The sequence below is a fragment of the Galendromus occidentalis genome, unplaced genomic scaffold, assembly GCF_000255335.2.
Source record: "Galendromus occidentalis unplaced genomic scaffold, Mocc_1.1 scf7180000076870, whole genome shotgun sequence".
Taxonomy (NCBI): Eukaryota; Metazoa; Arthropoda; class Arachnida; order Mesostigmata; family Phytoseiidae; genus Galendromus; species Galendromus occidentalis.
The window spans coordinates 436,164-455,521 of record NW_003804859.1 but is presented as its reverse complement, the minus strand read 5'-3'; the positions used below and the strand labels follow the sequence as shown (position 1 = coordinate 455,521).

Sequence of the window (19,358 nt, the reverse complement as noted above, 5' to 3'; positions counted from 1 at the left end):
AGCGAAGTTCGCGCCAGCGGCACACGGAAGGCGCGGTCAACGTCAACCGTCGGTCCGTCTGGCGTTTTTTCCGTGCGCCGGGCGTGGACGCTCGCTCGTCGTCGTTAGCGACGACGGCGGATTCGGAATCAACATCGTTGTAGCTGGTCATCGTCGACGTCGACCGGTCGCCGCTCAGAGCAACGACGAGTGGAGTTGCTGGCGCCGTCGGTGTTTCCGAGGTTGAGTACTACTGCGCGGTCGGACGCCGACGTCGAGTGAACGTCGGACCTCTTGGACGACGCAGCGGGGAAGAGACGAAGAACGTTCAGGCTTCGAGGAAGGTTCGCGCTCCGGAGGAGCCGAGGAGGAAGCGGCGACTGTCGCTTCACAAAGTCGTGGAACACTTTGTTGGTCGAGGACGGATCTACCTCGATCGGATTCGCGGCCTCATCTGGCCTTGTGTGCTTTTTTTTGCTGCTTTGCCAACTTTTTCCGCTTGAGAATCATTTCGTACAGGTGCTCGAGTCCTTCGTCGAGACCGTCGCCGATTATCGCGCATGCCGGCTGCACGTGATAGAGTGCGTGGAGTTCCTGCAGACCGAGACACTTCTCGATTTCGGCGGGGTCTTTCGCTCCGGGAAGATCTTGTTTATTGGCGAGGATCAGCACTGGTACGCCGGGATTTTCCCGTGATATCCGCGTCAGCTCGATTTTCGCCTCTTCGATTCGTTCGCTGTCGACCGAGTCGAGAACGAAAACGATGCCGTCGGTGCAACGCGTATACGACTTCCACAACGGGCGGAGTTTGTCTTGACCTCCGACATCCCAAATGAGGAACGAGGTGCCTTTGGCTTTCCCCGACGTGGCCTTGATTTTCTCACAATTGAATCCTATCGTTGGCACTGTGGACAGATACTGGTCGAACTTCAGTCGGTACAAAACTGTCGTCTTGCCCGCCGAGTCCAAACCGATCATCACAACGTGCAGGGACTGTGTGGGTAGCGAGTCAACGATCCCTTTTCCCACTGTCGCTCCCATGACTGTAATCCGGTCGGTCGGGCGGTCGTTCGACGAATAATCGATTGTTTCCGACGGGTAATGTTGGCACACGGTTTCAGGTACGATGTCGAAGATTTAAATCCTCATGAGCACACCACATGAATATCCCTTCTCGGAGTAGCGCACTGGCAAGGTGCTGATGTTGTCAAAACTATTTTGCTTGCTGCGAGTAGTGATACAATCCGGTGGAACTGTCACTAAGCACACACGATGCTCAAACGAAACACTATGAAGAGTGTCCAGAAAAATTAATCCGAAACAAAAACGCCCCACCAGAGAGAAATTCGCTCTGTGGTGAACGGCCGGTGTTTCTCCTAGGAGTTCGTGATCTCAACTGACAAAGTGCTGCTGTTCCATCCGCTGCTTGGGAGCGGCCGATGAAGCAAAGGCGAAAGAGGCGACAGCGTCCTTTCCACAAAATGGCCAACAGCGGGGAAAGGGCGACCCGTTCGTAATACAGACTCCCGCCAGCGGACGAGCGAAACACTACGATCGCCAGTCTAGGCGGTGGCCGGCTTTCTACCGCTACCGCTTTCCCTCCGAGAGTCTCAGCTGTAGTCGATCTACATGGTAGCACATATCGTTGCCGAATCGAGGGACATACATGGATGGACAACTCCAGTCCGCCATCTCAGGAGGAGAGGAAATTCTCCTCGGGAGCCACTCTGTCCTCTGATGTCCTACGACGAAGAAGCCCTCCGACGGTCTGCGATTCTTTTCCTCCTCCTCGTCGGACTGACGCCTGGAACGGGTTCGAGAGGAAAAATGAGCAAGGTCACGCAAGCGTCCCCTGTAGCCGAAGTATTATGGTTCCCTCTGCCCCTTTCTATTTCTCGCTAAGGGGGTGGTTGAAGCTCTCGTGTCGGCTAGTAATACGTCAGTGATGGAGAACAGGAGTTCGAGCGTCTCGTTTCGAAACGCGTACCCTGGAATCCTCGTCCAGGGAGCAGGTTCTCCAACTAATTTTCCCTTCGCGTCCCCATCGGCGTCGGCCGATGCCTGGTCAACGATTTGCCACGGGCAGAACGAGAAAAAATTGCTAGTTATTATCGATCATAAATCATGAAGCACTGTGTAGGGGGAGTTCGGACGACCGTTCTTCCGATCTCGACTCCTCAACTCGTCTGTCCATCTCGTTTGTCTGGCCAGATCTCTATTCTGTGCGATAATCCTCCCCCGAAGAGATGAAGAAAGTCAATTGAGAGCCTTCCGCAAGAGTTCATGTTATTCGTTTCTGTCGTTGCGTAAGTCGAGTTCACTGAAGAAAGGGAATCGATAGGATACATTCTTTCAGAACAGCTGCGTGAATGCAAGTCCGTCAGACGTCAAGCGATGGATCCTCTTTTGGAAGCATTTCTTCAAACATCTTTTTGTTAGGCAAAGAAGAGCACTTGCGAGCGTTTCCAAACCGTTTGGAGCCTATCACCAGTAGATAGCAGTCAAACAGTTCGAGCTTTTCTCCTCATTCCGCGGACGGCACCCGATATAACGACACTTGAACCTTGGACCCTAGGCGGGCACGCGGGCGGGGTCAGTCACGATTGATGCTATTGCCTCCTAGTTTGTGCCGGTCGCCGAATCTGTCCGGAAACGGCGTGAAAGCGCGAAAGCTCTCGCAAGAAAAATATCCCTCGGTCGACCGAACAAGAAAACGACACCAGGGAAGCTTGAATTACGGCAGAACTTTCCGACTGCTTGTCGCTACGAATTCTATGATTGATTCTTACGACCTCTGGCTCGCCCGCCGTGCAGCTCCGTCACGTTGTCTGACCGGACGGGAAAAGTGCGGAAACAGAACTTAGTCTGTCGAGCTCTTCAATAACTCGATTCTAGCTGGCTGTCGTGTTATCAAGCACAAACTGGGACAAGCGGAGAACGACGCATGGTACCGGTGAATTTGCGTCACGAGAACGAGAAGAGGAAACACTCAATACGATTCTCGTTTCAGAAATTCTCATACGCACGAATAGATCTGCGACCGATTTCAACCGGATTGCGTGTTCGATAGAATGTTACGCCGAACCTCGAACAAGCTCTCGGGATTACTTATTCCGTCGCGAACTCGTTCACCGCGAAGTTTCGCGTAGGGAAAACCCGGCGGAGGCAAATGAACGATTCTCTGCGTTTGCGACTTCTGCGATCATGAACAAGCTGGCTTAAAGCTCGGTGGTGGAGTCTGGAACAACCTACTCGATGAGTGGCAGGCAGGATAGTCGCGTCGTCGCTAGGGCCTAGATCGAGGAAAACGAAGGAATAGAAGGAACCGAGACGCAATCGCTGTACCCTGAATCGGGCTAGAAGTCAGTCTGACAGTAATGATGGAAAGCTCACTTGGAAAGCCGGGAATTCTCGAATTCGATTCAGCCGTCAGTTTTCTAAAGCGCGAGCGTTGACGAAAGTGTCAATCAACCCAATTCAATGCAGTCGACTCATTCAGCTGCACCTGGCTGGTCATCGCTTCAGTGTGGCAACTCTGGCGCTTTGACGTGTGAACACTCCTCTGAAGCATTCTGCGGGGCTATAGTCGGCGTCGATTGAATTTCCGCTCAACCACACGATATGGAGAAGATAGGTATCCGGAATCGGCATCCCTCCTGCAAAGAGAGAGAGGGTACGGTATTCCCGAGAACCTTCGCTTTGGTTTCCATAGCCTTGCCCATCAGCCGAGCTCTGATCCGGAGAGGGATGATCTCCCGCGAGCCCCAATCGAATCGGTTGGTCAAATCGCATATCAATCACTATTATACCTGCGCCGTGCATATTTCCGAGCTCGGAGCTTTCTCGGCCCGAGTACAGTCAGATGACCGATGAAGTGAGCTGAGAACCTCTACCCTGGAGAAGTTCGTAGACGAGGATATTTCGGGATCACCCTGCTCTCCACAAGAATAACTAATGAGAAGACTCCGGAAATTATCCTTCATTATTTCGATGTGTTGCCGACGCGATGTCAGGGATCGCCACTTATCTGATCCCATGATCTTCTAGGATGAACGAAGAGCAAGCTCAATCAATGCTCAATTTCGCTTCAATGACACAGAAGCGACGGTCAGAAGATTCATCGAAGGCCGCCTGCGTGAAAAAAAAAACCAGACGAGCGTCAAAAGCAGTCAGACACCATTGGTTCGCCTGTCGGGAGCATTCCGACGAAGACGTCGCCGTCGTCCAGCGTTCGTGAGACGAAACAATGGAATTCCCTCGAACACGACAACTAAAACTGGATATACGTACATATGTCCGACTTGCAAGCCGCGTTCTAGGAAAGATTCTTTGCGTTTGTCTTGCTTTCGATTCGAGATGATTACGGGACTGTCACTTACAAGGTCGCTTTAAAAGGAAAAACAACGGTACAAGGATTAGAGTCAGGCTGCGTCGCACTTTCTTTTACGATTACCTAGTTATTTATCCCTCGGATCAATTGGATGAGTGCGACCCCAGACCGTCACTAGAATATTCGTCGAGGTATGGGGCGAAATTTGATAACTCATCCAGGGCTCCCTGGACGCTCATCGGAGCGGATCATTCTGCTGTCTGCTTGCCTTGTTTCTCCAGGAAGTTTTGGTCAAGAGATCCATGGTGCGTTTCAGGGGCTCATTCTCGAGGCGGCAGGGACGGTGACTGAGCGGCGGTGCGGAACTTTGATTTGCGGCAGGTTCAGAGGAAACCACAACAACCTGAGTGATTCAGTGGGAGCAACCGAGCCGTCCACAAACCCGGCTCGATCAATGCGCACGCATTCTGTAAACAACTTCAAAGAACTCTGACGGACGAATACTACGACTCCATCGACGGCATTGTCTCTACTCTGGAAGACTGAAACGCAACTTGGAGCCACGGAGCGATCCATTACGCAAATCGAGCGCGTATCGCTATCCTCACAGGAGGAGAAATCATTCGCGAGGAAAAATGAAATATCGGATTTCGAAAATCTTCCGGCAGGATTCTTTAAAGAATGAGATCATTCGAATTAAGGATCCACCAGTTGAGCTCGCTTTTTTTCCCAGAGAGCAGTCCGCGAAATTCAGATCCAGTACAAGCGCGAGTTTCAAACCTTCTGCCGTTTGCTCTCGCTCAGAGCTTACCGCAACTTGCGACCTTGAAATGATTTGTAGCGTCAGACCGTCTTTGACCAGGAACACGTAATAGATATCCTGACAATGGTTTTATCTGCGCATTGGAGCATCTGAACAAGTTCGTGAAAGTGTAAGTTTTTTTTGTTCCGGTTTCCTCGCTTTCGTTCTCTCTGGGGAGGAGGAAATTCTCTGGAACCAGCCAAGTGAATCCGAAGTAACTGTTTACCTCCTCAGTTTTTTCCCAGTTTCTGACAACGCAGCGAGCACCGCGCCGCCTCTTACGTCACGCCGATATTGTCTAAACTGACCGGTCATTTGCCTGCGATTCGTCATCTTGGGTATTCCGGAAAGTCGCGCGAGATTTCACAGCCTCTACAGTATGTGTGCGGTCGTTTCTTACGTGAATTTCGTTGACCTGTCTTCTCCACTTCATGTTCCGTGCTCTCCATATTACCTACGAATTATCCCTCTCTCGAAAAGTCCCAGAACAAGACTTGTTTCAATAATGTCCCCTCCGTAATATTCACGAACCAGAACTTTTGGGAGTTTGCGACGTCGCGCCGTGAGCATCAGACACTATAGATAATTATGAGAATGCTGAGAATGGTGACTTGACTTTGCTGCTTGGAGCTTTTCAAAAGACTTCTCACAATGCTTTTCCGCGGCCGCTTGTCTCAGCGATTGTGGGAACTTATTAAGACTTTAGGAAGTTGTTGCTTCCCGTCGCAACAATAACCACGTTTTCTGGTGGGACGCGGGTATCCCGTGACGCACTGCTTCGGAGCTACTCTAGGGAACTCTCTCAGAGTCGCCGAGAGCCACTCCTCCAAGTACCGCTCATCGTCCAGTTCCAGAACGACGACGATTCCACTTCACGCCCACCGAAAAACAGTGATTTCGGTCTCTTCCAGCGTTTTTCCGCGAAGGAAAAAACGCCGCTGACTTCACGTGAGACTCCACTCGTTCAAGCTAATCGGGCGTTACATTCGGTTCTTTAGAATGGGGAAAACCTCGTCGCGAGTCGCGAGACAATCAACGGTCAGTTCTACTCGAATGAAGGAGGAAAAATCAAATTAAATTTTTATATTCATGCCTTCGAATGCGACTGAAATAGCTTCACTAGTTTTTCGAGTCTGACGCGTACCATAGCTCGCAGCAGTTCGATTGTTTCCGCGTGTGGAAGCTTGCGAAAGTCTTCATCTGCGTCAACTTCTGCTGAGACTCATAAGAATCATGAAGCATAGCCCACAGAATGGAAGGTAGAGATGACTCTGTTTAGAGGAACTACGGCGTCATGATGATGTCATGACTGATCCTTTTCGGTGGTCGCCGAGCTTTACCGTTGAGTTTGCAAAGGCCTCAGATACCTCCGCGATAGAGGAGAAAATCGAGGCACGAGAGGTCTCGCTCTTCCGCGATTCGGAGTCCGTCACCTTAGTAATTCGTCCGTCGGATCTTTGTCCGACACAGCATTTTTGTCTCGTTGGATAATTATTATCGTTGGATTGTTCGCCAAGTCCAAGAAGCGGGGATCGGTCGCGCGCACTCGATCCCTCTATAGAGCTACGGGACAATTCTACGGGATAAGGTACGGGACAATTCTTCGGGATAAGGTACGGGACAATTCTGATGTTTATTCGCTGAGAGCACCGTTTTATGGAGGGCTCAGGCCCATCTAAACGGTGGTTCACCTGTTCTCCGTCATCGCCAGATGATTGCGGTTATCGCTTTATATGGCCACTGAGCTCAGAACGGATCCCGCCTGACTACCGATCAGGATGTGCCAAACTAGAGGGAAGACTTCAGCCAACATGCAAGGCGGGCTGTCAGCTCCGCCAGGTAACAACAGCAAGCCTCGCGATCGACGCCGCGCCGCCGTCACGACTAGATCTCTGCGGCCGAGGGTTTCCTCCCGCTGCGCGGTTTTTAACCTCAACCCCTCAGACTTCACGACGCACAATTCAAACAACGGCGTCAAACAGCGAGAATTGAAGAGCGTCGAAGACGAGAAACGACAAGCGGCTAGCGAACCGAGCGTCCAGAGACAATAGACGAGGACTATAGTCGAACATAGGGCCAGAATCGGCTCGGGACTCCTCGACGATCCGTTGAGAAAACCTCTGTTCTAGATACGACTCAGAAGACTTCAGATCGCTCCTCGACGAAGACGATGAACAGAAGAAAATGTATTCGCGATGAAATAATGAAAAGGCAACGATTGTTTCTGAACAATGCGATCCACGTTTTCAGCGTTCTGAGAGAACGGACGCAGCTTGCGCTCCGAGCCTCGCGAGTAAAATTATTCGTCCGTCCGATGAGAGCACACTGCAGAGTGCAAAATCCAAAGGAAAACTCCATGGAAGAAGCCGGCATCACGAGAAATTGAAAATACGCGATCCATCGAACGATCCGCCCCCAACGGATGATGAATTTGTGAAATCTCGATCAACGTGGGTGTATCAGACCATACATGACAGAGCGCCATTGTTCAAGCCCCTCTTTCGCGTCGTTGTTTTAGAAGGCAGTAATTATTTGCCGATACAATCCAGCATCGACTCGATCGGAAAAATGAGAGGAATGAACGACACAAAGTCCTCATATGCCGAACATTTCTCTAGCCTGACGCATTCGCCGTCTTTGTCACTTCTCAGACGACTTGGTCCGAAGTTGAGTTTTGAGAGCACTGGGTCGTCCACACCTCACGTGATTCACGCATGTTTCTGTCGCATGTCCAATGGTGTTTCGGCTCTCCATGGGAGGATCTTCTCCTCATCGGGACACGCCATTCTCCGTCTATAATGGGTGCGACTCTGGAGAGAATGGATCTGTCGCATAGCTGTACGGATCTCGGACACGCTGAAAAATGAATCGATTCCTCTAAGAGCTAAACAAACCCTTGCACAGGTGACTGGCCGTGGGGATACAGAGCCACGACCATCTGAGCGCCCTGCTCGCTGATGTTTGCTCTAGCCTCCAACCTCTGGAGTAGAGAACCCCGAGTCTCCGAAATCGAAGTTGAGTCGAGAGAACACGGAAGCCGGAGAGTCTTCCTCTCTGCTTAGGTCGATCCCAACCCGGAACCTCCGAAAACAGTGGCGCGCATCAGGTCCTAATGAAGTGCGCTCTTCGATGAATCTCTCGCCGAAAGCTCATTGGGTCGCTCCGGGCGCTGCTCGCCTGAATTCGCTGAAGTCAGTCGGCCTTCGAACCCGAGAGTAAACCCCGCGACTCTTCTCACCACAACCGGAAGACCTGGTTCGAGGTGGCTTCTATCAGAGATTGCCTCTCCAGGGCGATTCTCTGCGAGGAATGAACATGAGACTGATTAGAACACGTATCCACGTCAACACCGCCATCTGGAGAAATCAGCCTCATGGGCTGTAACCGTTTCAGACGGGCTCAGCTCATTCGAAGCGCAAGAGAATTCCAATCGCGTCGATGTATCGTTGATGTTATTTCACACCACGGCTGTACTTGGAGCTGCGATTCTAATCTTTTTAGAGATTGACGCTCTTGCCCGAAAATTCGAAATTCGATCGAGATGGCGCCGATCAAGAGATTATATCGATGGGTCCCTGCTGTCTCATCGATTGCTTCTTCAGAGACACCGCTGTGACCAGGATTAGTCCACATATTCGAGTAGATACTTGGGAGAAGTCTAGGGAGTGGGATCTTTCTAAAAGCGATCTTTGGAGATGCATCAAGCGAGCAAGGAGCGGAATCTCAAAACGCCCCCCGTTCCTCTCAAAGCTCATCGCCGCAAGATCTCTGGCGACCAAGTCTATTGTACTTCGTAATGCTCACCTTCCTAATGCACTGCCTTAACTTGGGGACTCTGAAGATACCGTACGCGCAGGGATGAGTTTCGACGTTGCGAGAAACGTCCCTCGACTTCTCAGTGCTCGCTTGCTCGATCGTTCATCATGATTCTAAGTGCGACAGATGAAAAAATGAAAGCTTCCTCTCCGTCACTTGTGTATCCACGCGCACAGGCCTGATCCGGCCCATCCGAACCACTAAAGCCCAATTCGTCACCCAAACAAACGGCACTGAAAGAAAGGAGTCACGCTGACCACGTCTCTGAAGATGGGAGGAAGATCGATTTAATTGCCAAGAAAATTGAGTTTTCCAAATATGGACACCTCACGGAGCTGGCGAAGAGCGAACAAAGTGTCTGCCCCAGTCGTGACCGCACTGAGTCGCCTTGAATTTCTTTGGTGATCGAGACGAGCGGACTCCTCCTTCTAGAATCGATGCATTCCCCGAAAAAACTCATTCGGATGGAAATCGTTGACTCTATGCTCCTTGTAAGATCTAATTATGATTCATGGGGTCAGTCTCGACCATGCTTGAGTGGTAGAGCTCATTCGTGGTCGGAAACACAACTTTCCGCGTTCTCCGGGAGAGTTGCTCTCGGAGAAATGAAGTTGGGTATCCGGGCGGTTCGCACAGCTGACGTGCTGCATACTTTATCGATGGGCGTTGAACGAACATCGTCCGCAGAACCGCGTGTAGACTCACGGCTTAGATAACGGAAATGAGCTCTGAATACGAGTAGGTCTCATGCATGCACTCTCTCCTCAGACCCGGAGCCTGGAATGCCCGCCTCGAGAAACAAGCCGATTTCGGAATTGAGTTGAGAGTTCGAGTAGCCTCGAATTCGTACGGGAAAGTTTACCATGGGCATGGACTCTGCGAATACGAGTCAAATGGACCGGCTTCTTTCAATTCACTCGCGTCTCTAAAGCGTTGAAATTATACGACAGATACCGTGGAAGATTATTCTCACACATAAATTCATTGAGGGATCGGAACGAGACGGACATTCATAACAACTGTAAGCGCAAGATATTCTCTCGGTCGTCCACAGCGGTTTCGCAGACACGATGGGTTTTCGGAGCATTTCGATGAATGAATATCGCAATTCGAACGCGTTCTCCTGGCAAAATATACGCCTCGGACCGAAGGCCTGGAAAGCGTCTCAAACGTTGTGGCCGTTGTGTTCGGCGCCGCGATCCATAATAATCGAGCTTAGGTGATTTCGAACACCCCCTGTCCGTCCGCGCGTCTTTCCCTCAGTTGTTTGGCTATTCGTCGCTTCGTCGTACCCGGCTGAAATGATCGTTTCTGAGAATAATCGGTTTCCTCAGGTGCGTGTTTGCGCGCGGGCATCTCACAGTCAGACTATGATGCTTGGCTGCCTGGTCGGTCGAACTCCTAACGACTCGGGGGGCGAATCGTGACTCAACTGGGGCCAATAGTTATCTATCGGTGATGCGAGCAAAGGACTCTTCTGACCGGATTATAAATGAGCCCGACCGTGTATGCTTGCAGTCCGTCCATTCACCAATATCGGCAGCTACATGAATCATGGGGTGCAACGTCCGTATAAATATGGGGTGTGACAAAACCAGATATGTCACGTCTAAGTGAGCATAAATGAACGAGGGGGGTGCAGTGATTGAATCCCCCACAATACAGTCGTCGTCGTATCGCTTTACGCGATGCTCCCCGCTGGAAGCATTACAATTCATTGCACTTTTTTTGCTCCTCATTCTTTTGTGTTTTTTTTTATCGCGGAGCTCTCATGATACATGGTCGCGTTGTACCCGTACTGCTGTTGGGAGAGTGCCAACTGTATTCTCACGAGTCCTAGAAACGCTCCAGCAACGTCGGAGCCGACCGTTCGCGGCCGCCGTCTACGGCTGGGATTTTATTTCGAGAACGCGCGTCTCCCCTTGAGGGAAATTCGAATCGAGACTATCCTCGTTCACGCCAGGATCCTTCCTGTTCGACACGTGGCAATCCTAAAAACCGTTGCTACCCGGGTTCAACGACCCATTTTCCGCGGTTGTCCATGCTCTCATTGTCAACTCATTGTCCTGAGATCTCGAATCGGGAGACACAGACAAGCCGGGGGGTGTTAGGGGTCGGGATCGGAGCTGAAATTCCCGCAGAGAACGACTCCGAAAAAGAAGGGGCGTCTCCAGAAACGTCCTATTACCCCGAAAATGTCCAGATTCGGTCGGTCTTTCCCCAGCTTTGATGAACGCCCGCCTGTATACACACAGGGCGGAAGACACGGCGGAACGACACAAGGAGCCCCATCTAACCGAGATCTCCTCGATCACATGAAGGTACAGCTCACATTTATCAAAGACAAGCAATGTGGAATCGACCTCTACATTACGAATGCTTCGGCCGCGGACTATTGTGCGCTGTGATGTTTCGAGTGAAGAACCGATTACGCCCCGGCGAACGATGTAGGTCTTCAGTGGGAATAAACAGCCTAATTGGGAGAGCTTGTGATCTCCGCTGTCAATGAAGAGCGGAGGAGCACATGTTCATATAAGAAGACCGTGCTCAAGTAGACAAAGTGTAGGAGTGTATTCTACGGTAGGTGATCGCGGACATCTGTCGTCAGCGGTTCAGGTGGCACGAACCTGCCTCGTGGCCGTGGTTCCCACGCTCGGCATCAGCTGGCACCGACTGACAGCGAGAAGGAGGTGCCGGCTATAGTGGGCAAGCATATGGTCACCAGCAGCAGCAAGGTCGAACCGTGGGAACGTGCCATTCATGCGTCCATTCGACGTATGCCTCATCCTAAGGTCCGAACGTCCATATGACTCTGGTGAGGTGTCTTGTCTTAGGCCGACAGGCTTGTCAAATGGGCCGAATTTCTCCGATGTGTCGATTCAGTCCAGAACTTTCTCCTCGAGTCCGATCGCGAGCTCCGGGAAACAATGCAGTCCCGGTCGAGTTTTCCTTTCTCGACAGGATCGCCGAGAATGTCAATATGGCCTTTGTGATAAGTCGAGTTGGCGCCTAATTCGAGGAAGTTCCTTATCAGAAACCTGAAATAAACTCCTGAACGCTATTACTCTCCGGCTTGTCGATCGAAGTGGAGGCTCTCCTTATTGGGTCGTATACAGAAAGTTTCGAACACGGCCAGGTGCCATCAAAGGTTCGCGGGCGTGGGAACGAGTCAGTCGCGAGCAAGCGTCTTCGACCGTTGAACAAGAAAAGAGACCTTCTTTTCTTCTTCTTCTTCGGTCTTAGAGTTGCTCTTGCGCCATCTAGCGGCGGGTTCCTCGATTCAAGTCCAACTGAGCCCCGAGACGACCACGTAGGAACGCCTAGTCAGGGATAGAGAGCACGCCAGCCGGGTAGTCATCGAGCCAGACACCTGTGAAAGCAACGATGCTTGCTGGCGTGGGAATAGGGGCCAATAGGACCTAAAATTCTCTGGCGGGGTCGAAAGCGCGCGCAACGATAGTTCGACCGCGTGGCTTTCTGCTATAATTTTGGAAGCCCTCCGGCCTCCTCTCAGAACGAAACACGGCTCGAATTATCACGAGACACAAGATGATATCTGATCGCATCCAGATGAAGAAGCGACACATCCATTCTGGCCAATTGAGGTCGAGTCGAAACGGGAAACGAGCAGTGAACGGAGCGACAAACGCATCGTAGTAGTAGCGCTCAAACTATTGGAATCGTCGACGTCGCGGCGGAAAACGGACAGGGGAAGAATGCGTTCAATTGAATGACAGGTCTCTCGATCTATTCAGTCAGATCAACGCTCGACGGAATAATCTTCTGAGTGAAGCTCATTCATTCGCTATTTCTCGCTCCGGGCTCTCCTCGTAACGATACTCCTCTATGAACACGAATGAATAATTAGGTACTTGTGAATGCACGGGAGATGCGAAGACGAGGACCCTTCGAGGGGAAATTATTGAATGAAAGGATTCGGGCTGGATGCGTCGTGGAGCAAGGCTCTTGTTCATAGAGATGACGAACTGCACCGAGTTGACGTCAAGAACGCGGCGGGGGCGAGACATCCAGGTCTGGAACCTGCGATTTCTACGCGTTTCCGCTCGAAATTTCTTATAGTCCAGAACCCTGTGATTTCGGTACGGTCCTACATATTGAAGTTGTGACGACCAGAACATCGGACGACAGTCGCTGGCGCTTCTCTTTCTTCTCGGTCTTATCCTCGTTATTGTCGTTCTCTTCTCGGTACCTGATAGGATCCTATTCCCACGTTTAAGCCCCGGTAGGCTTTTTCATCACATGTGCAGCTCGCGATCATTGCCGCCATCGAAGGGAACGAGGCCGATACGATCTGACTGAGCGGAGGAAACCCGAGCCTTCTCCGCGATTCAAGGCGACTGGCTTCTATATCTCTCTTCTTCTTTCTCGCTAGCGGGACATACTGGTCTATTTAGCATTTTTCTTCCATTTGAAAACACGCCATCTCGAGTGGCGAGCCTGTTCAGCGTTGCATAATAATAACCATTGGTACGCCGGAAAGCTCCGAAATCTGAGGCCGCGGTTTCCTTCCGTCGGATGCGAACCACTGTACAGGGCCCGCTCCGCAGATACGCGAGAAGAGAAGATCCCTCGAATCATATCGAGAGAATAAAAAAATCTTAAAGACGCTCGCTCCCTATAATTGAACGCAGCGTCCCCCTACGTCTGCATCGTGAGCATTTTCCGCGACGAGAGCTGTATCTACTTTCGATGAGGAGTGAGGAAATTTCTTTACGTCGGAAAAACTCAGCGCCATCGCGCGAGCATTGACAGGGGACACTGTTGTTGAAATGCAGAACCAAATTTGAAAAGTAGAATGCTCCTTTGAAACGCGGAATCGTTTCACAGGGAAGCTCATCAAGTTTGTCTCTTCTGACGAAATATCGGCGATGAATTGTTGGGAGTCGGAAGAAAAGCTGTTCCGGACGGCTTTTTGAAGAGCCTCTTACCCGTCGGCTCTTGACACCGACAATACCGACCGAACGCCGGGAATCGGCAAGCGGGTGAAGTGCTTCGAATCGAAAAAGCGAACTCGACCACCGAGTAAGTGAGGGGAAGCTGACTTGTGTTGGCAGTCTCTGCCCGGGAGCCAGATCCGATGTGTTCCAGCCCGCGTCTCGCCTAAATGAATTCGCTGCTGTGACTGGCATAGAAGACATTTTCTTTCCCATAGATTACGAGCTAGAACTCTCGAGCTGAGGTTTCGGCTCGGGAAGCGGCAGGTGACTTGTGAAATTTCTCCATTGGGGCAGACTGTCGTTTCGATGAAACCCGCGGAGCTCATGCTGACCGTTGGTGATCCCACGACTTTTCAAAGCCCGTTGAACGAAAGATGAGTTGCAGGCTTCGGTGCAAGTCGATCCGCATTGTGAGTCGACGACCGAGAGTTCTGAGGGGCTGTCTGGTGCTGCTGGCGGTGGAGTTGTTGTCGCGGCCGCTACTCCGGGCAACAAGTCCACAATGTGCACTGTTCGAAACGATCCCAACGATCTTCAGAGGAATGCATGGGAATCGAGCAAAGCCGTTGCGGGCCTTCAATTCGATTCAGACGGTCATTCAGAGTAGCCACTGCTCTCTAGAAGTCGCGATTGTGACGCCGTCTCACAATCCATAGCCGTGGCCATTCATGCACTATGCGTCTCTCTGTCCTGATCATGCGAAGCTCGGATTCGCTTGAGCTTGAACTCGGATCCGCTTTGTCTCCGGGAGTTCCGATACTCCCGAATGAGAAATGTATTCATCAGGCGGAGGCGATGACTGTATCGGGGCTCCGTAAATTTCACCTGCCGGGATCGGTCTTCTAGAAGAGCATAGCGTTGAGGTTGGGTCACTCCGCGTCAGGGCCCCGTCGGAATACGTCGACTTGCTCCACAGGGCCACCGAATCGACGGTGTTCCAAAATATAATTTTTTTCCCTCTATCCCCATGACGATGACCCAGGATCAAGAAGGACGGGGTATCCGACCTAAATCGGATCACAAGATATCCCGACAACGCGATGAGCACGATGCCATCGTGGAACGAGAATAATTGGCTGATGGGTAGCGATGGCGAAATTCGTGCGCACGTAATTCGGTAGCTGGGGTGCTTTGCGAGGCCCGAAGCGATTACTCTTTCTGTCTCTCTTCACAGACAGCGAGCCAAATTGCCAAGCTCCACGCCGACCGATCGACCAGCAGTCTGTTGAAAGAGGCCATGGACACTCGCCGCCCAACGCTGGCTCGCTCTGTCGGCCGCATCGTCTTGTAAATCTCTAATTCCCTCTCTGTGGTGCTGTGGGGGCGTCGGAAGAAGCGTGATCGCAGAGGAAATCATCTAGGAAGCCGTGCTCCGTGTTTGACTGCTGTAAAGAGTCTTCCCCCGCGCGCCCTCCCCTGTCGAGATATTGTACTAGGAGGACAAGTGTGGAAACGGAGAGATCGAGATGCGTCACTTCTCACTTCCGAAAGCCAAATGCGACCGAGCATTTACGACCCTCTGGGTTTTGTGTCTTTCGCCGGAAAACACCCTGTTCCGAATCCAGCCGCTCGGACACGATAGTCGGAATCTTCAAAGTCGGCGATAGCGATTTTCCGGACCGATTCGAATCAATATGGGAATCGATCCGAACGAATCGGGACGGAATCATCGTTCACCGTGACTTTCTCCTGCTGGTTGAAATGTTCAGCCGGAGTATCACAAGAGCATTCGACACCCAAGACATTGAAAGTCCAAAGTATGAGTTTGTCAGACTCGTTCCGAGTTCACTTCGGTATAGAATTGCCTATCCGGACGAACCCGCATGGTATTCTCAAAATTATGCCTGGCGAACAATGCGCGCAAGTGTGCTCAAGCCTTGTCTCACGTGCTTGACAACAGTTCTCAACTCAGGAGTTTGTTTAGCGTAAATTGCAAGGAAGTGTCCACTTCCCCGACGCCGACGTGGCCGGACGGCTCGAGTGGAACATCACCCAAACATGCTCCGCCGGGTAATGCCGGAAAGTGCCTGATTCTATCGAGAGGCGGATGATGAGGAGCGGGATGATGGTGCAACGTCGCCAGTACCGGGAAAACTACTACTCTATGGAAAGTCATTAGGTGGAAGGGGAACAGAGATTGCCGTTGAGAGCCGATCTGGAAGCCATCAGATTCCAACCGATGTTTACACGCTCGCTCCGCAAGCATCCTCACAAATATATTCACCGATGAGGAGGCTCCGACCGGAGGGCAGCCTCGTCCCACCCGACAGATAAAGATTGATTTCTGAGCGTCTTCGTCTGAATCTCATCGAGGCAGCAACTTCGAGCAAGCTTCGGATGGAAGCTCAAAGGCAATGTAGAAAGAAGAAGACCAAGCGATTTTTTCCGAGAGTCGGCAACGTCCGAGCCCGAGGTGCAAAGCTCCCCAAGTGTCTGAGCCTACGAGCTCTTTCGCAACGAATTCCACATTCTTCGCATACTCGTACTCCCGATTCCCACCACGCGATTCTCCGACAGCATATGGCAGCAGAGCAGACAACCCACATCCGCCACCTGTAAGCCAACCAATGCACCAAGTCAGATCTGATGCGAATCCTCCGAGCTCCATTCACTTCTGAGGTAACAACCTGTCGTAGTCCGAACATATGGAACCTTTTGTGCAGAATCAACCTGTTGCGAGCTCTATGAACGAATATCCGAGCTCCTCGCCGTCAGTAGCCCTTCTTGCTTTCTTGATGGGAGAACAGCTAGTAGAACACCGAGGCCCCTCCTCCCATCTCGACACCCTGGAGCGACGATCGAAGCATGTCTTCCGGAATCTAATGGGAGCGTCATTCACCGGAGCATACTCCCGAGGCTCATTCCGAATCGTAAGCGGGACCCATTCGTTTCTGAAGCCGACTGGACAGGGATGTGCGATTCGAGCGAGTCAGATCGATTCAAGCCGTCGCTTCGAATGAATGTGTGTGTTCAGAACACTATATGATTCACACCCGCTCATCAGCGCATCATTTTTCGCAGAATGTACGCCGCTTGCGACTCCTCCGTACACCTTCTACGGGTGCGGGGAAGATCATGGGGTCGATTTCCGATGGCTTGATTCACAATTCGGAATTAAACATCCCCGTCTGAAAGCAGACGAGACGGGTAGCCGTCAGCGACGACAACCAGAAGCTCCGTCCTCGGTGATCTATCTGACACATCGAAGAGCAGCAAGCGAACGATCAGCCCGGAGGCGAGAACGAACGAATCGTCAGAAAAATAAAAAGGCGTTTCTCTGGGCTGACCGTTGCTCGCCAGGCCTTCTTCAGCCCCGCTGTCTCGATAGTCGTTGTAGTCTGAGAAACGACCGTTCACGTCTCCTTCTCGTGCGCGAGTTGGCGCCAAAAGCGCCCGTGCAACTCTCGGCCAATCGAGACGGGTCTGATGCCTCGCATACGAGAAGCCAATCCGTCCGGACGGAGAAGATTTTTTTTTGCTCCGCAGTTCATAATTTCGGATCACCGGAGCGAGGCGTTTTGAGGGACGACTGATCTGGCTCTCGAGGTGTGGAGCTGGGACTCGGGGAAAAAACTCGGATACTCCGATAAAATTCTTGAGGAGATCGGTGGTAGAGGCTCGCCCCGCGTAGATCATGCAATATTTCGTCAGTTTTCAGAACTTCGACTTCAGAACCGATCCGGAACTTGCCGACAGCCTCGAACGAACACACAGCAGAGGCATTGATTCTTCGAGAAATCATCCTTCGCGTGCCCCCCTCGTATGGCGGAGACATTCTCGTTAAGGGAAGCCCTCGCATCTTAGCATCGTTTCGTTCCTCTGAGTTGCGGCTCCTCTTTCTTCCTGGTTGGATGATACTCAAGTCCCGAAAGGATTAAAAAAAATTCAGAGGCGCACCTGGAGCTCGCGACTCCGGAGCGCAAACGTTGCGAGTTTGTCAACGCTCTCTAGGCTCGTACGATTCCGAAGGACTTGGTCTGTGAGAGTTTCCTTGTTGATGCGTTCCTGGTGACGTCGCAAACCAGCTATTTGTAGGAAGCGGACGTCTCTGCCGTAGATCGCGACTGATCTCCCGTCCGTTCTATTTTCGAGAGGAATGCGAGGCAGGGCTCCGTATCTACGATTTATTTGAGACTCTCATTCTCAGAATTGGGATAGTGAAAAACGGGATGAAGAATGATTTGCTCAAAGCTTCAGGCTCGACTTTCGGAGCTTCGAAGTTCCCGACAGTCGACTGATGACGGACTTCCATCATGGGTCATTTCTTCCCGAATCGGGTCCTGCAGCTGCAGAGCCATCGAGCTCCCAGCCTCTTGCCCCCTTCTCTACGGTGGAAGAAATCTCGGTGCGACGGATGGCCGACAACTTCCATGACACAGTCACCGTTCTGGTTCAAGGTAAACCTCTATGCATTCGATACTGGAGAAGAAAGACTCTAATAAAGTCATTCCCACAAGCAGAGAAATTGAGGCTCGAGGGGCTTTCTCACCCAAGTAGCACTGTTGTTTGGCTCGACAATCTCATAACGAGCGGTTAGTCTTAACGAGCCTGTTACTTCGAAGGCGGATGCCAACGCGGTAGGGCGATCCTGCCCAGTTCTCCTCGAGGTTGGGTGCTACCCTAGACCGATAGATAAGTTGCGTACTTCGCATCGTGCATTCGAATCACAGTGCGGGACCCAGGGCGAATCCACTGAACCGGGTTCGAACCGAACACGTGGGTTACCGGAGGCTCGTTTAATTATTATTCGGATGGCAAATTCGTATAGAGCTCCAAGCTTCGCGAATGTTAGCTGCCCGACAACATCCGAGAGGGTCCCGAATCTTGCCGTTTTCCCCGCTCTCGAGGAGCACGCTGACGTCCACAGACTGCAGGCCTGCTCCCGGGCTCGCACTATCCGGCGATCCTTCCTGCTTTATGGGAGGGAAGTCTTCACGGAACGATGCAAATCTAAGTGTACCCGCTTCCGGAGGCTCGTGACATGTTGAACAACTTCCCGAGGCTAGAAATGGCCTCAGCCTCACCCGCGAGATCCCTTACGAGCTTCGTGATCCCGCTATCCTAAACCTTTGTCCACAGGGAAGGGCTCCGGGTGGCGCTGATTGTTAGAGACGCTTCACAAGAGACTGAAAATCTTGAGTCACAACGCTACCCCGGCCCTCTGCGTGAGATCCACGCAGAGCCTCGGCCCCTCTCTGTAGTACTCCTGTTCCCTGGGCAAAGGAGGTTGCGTTGGCAGAACCGATGATTCAGCGATTGCTGATAGGAGCATCAGAGACAGCGCTCTAGATTAGTCGCTCATTCAGAGACAGTACATGGGACTCGAGGGAAGGCTTTTCGTTTGTATGACGAACAAATACCAACTACAATGCAGTCTGCCGAGAGATCAAGGCCTTGAGCAACGATACGAACGCGGGCATGTATGAAATGGGGGATGATTTCGAGGCGTCGGACTTTGGTATCCTTGCACCGT

The 19,358-nt window shown here is 51.7% G+C and overlaps 1 protein-coding gene across 1 annotated transcript; it reads right to left on the bottom strand.

Annotated features, from left to right (window-relative positions):
• Window positions 1–429: 429 nt before the first annotated feature.
• On the bottom strand, window positions 430–1,371 carry LOC100909294 (ADP ribosylation factor-like 4). Its single transcript, XM_003740233.2, has one exon. It carries the CDS (start codon window positions 1,018–1,020, stop codon window positions 430–432), a length of 591 nt encoding a protein of 196 aa, XP_003740281.1. The 5' UTR covers window positions 1,021–1,371.
• Between the last annotated feature and the right edge of the window lie 17,987 nt (window positions 1,372–19,358).

Bases quoted from the DNA above. Each gene is read 5' to 3' on its own strand.
- LOC100909294 (XM_003740233.2), bottom strand. From the start codon at position 1,020: ATGGGAGCGACAGTGGGAAAAGGGATCGTTGACTCGCTACCCACACAG.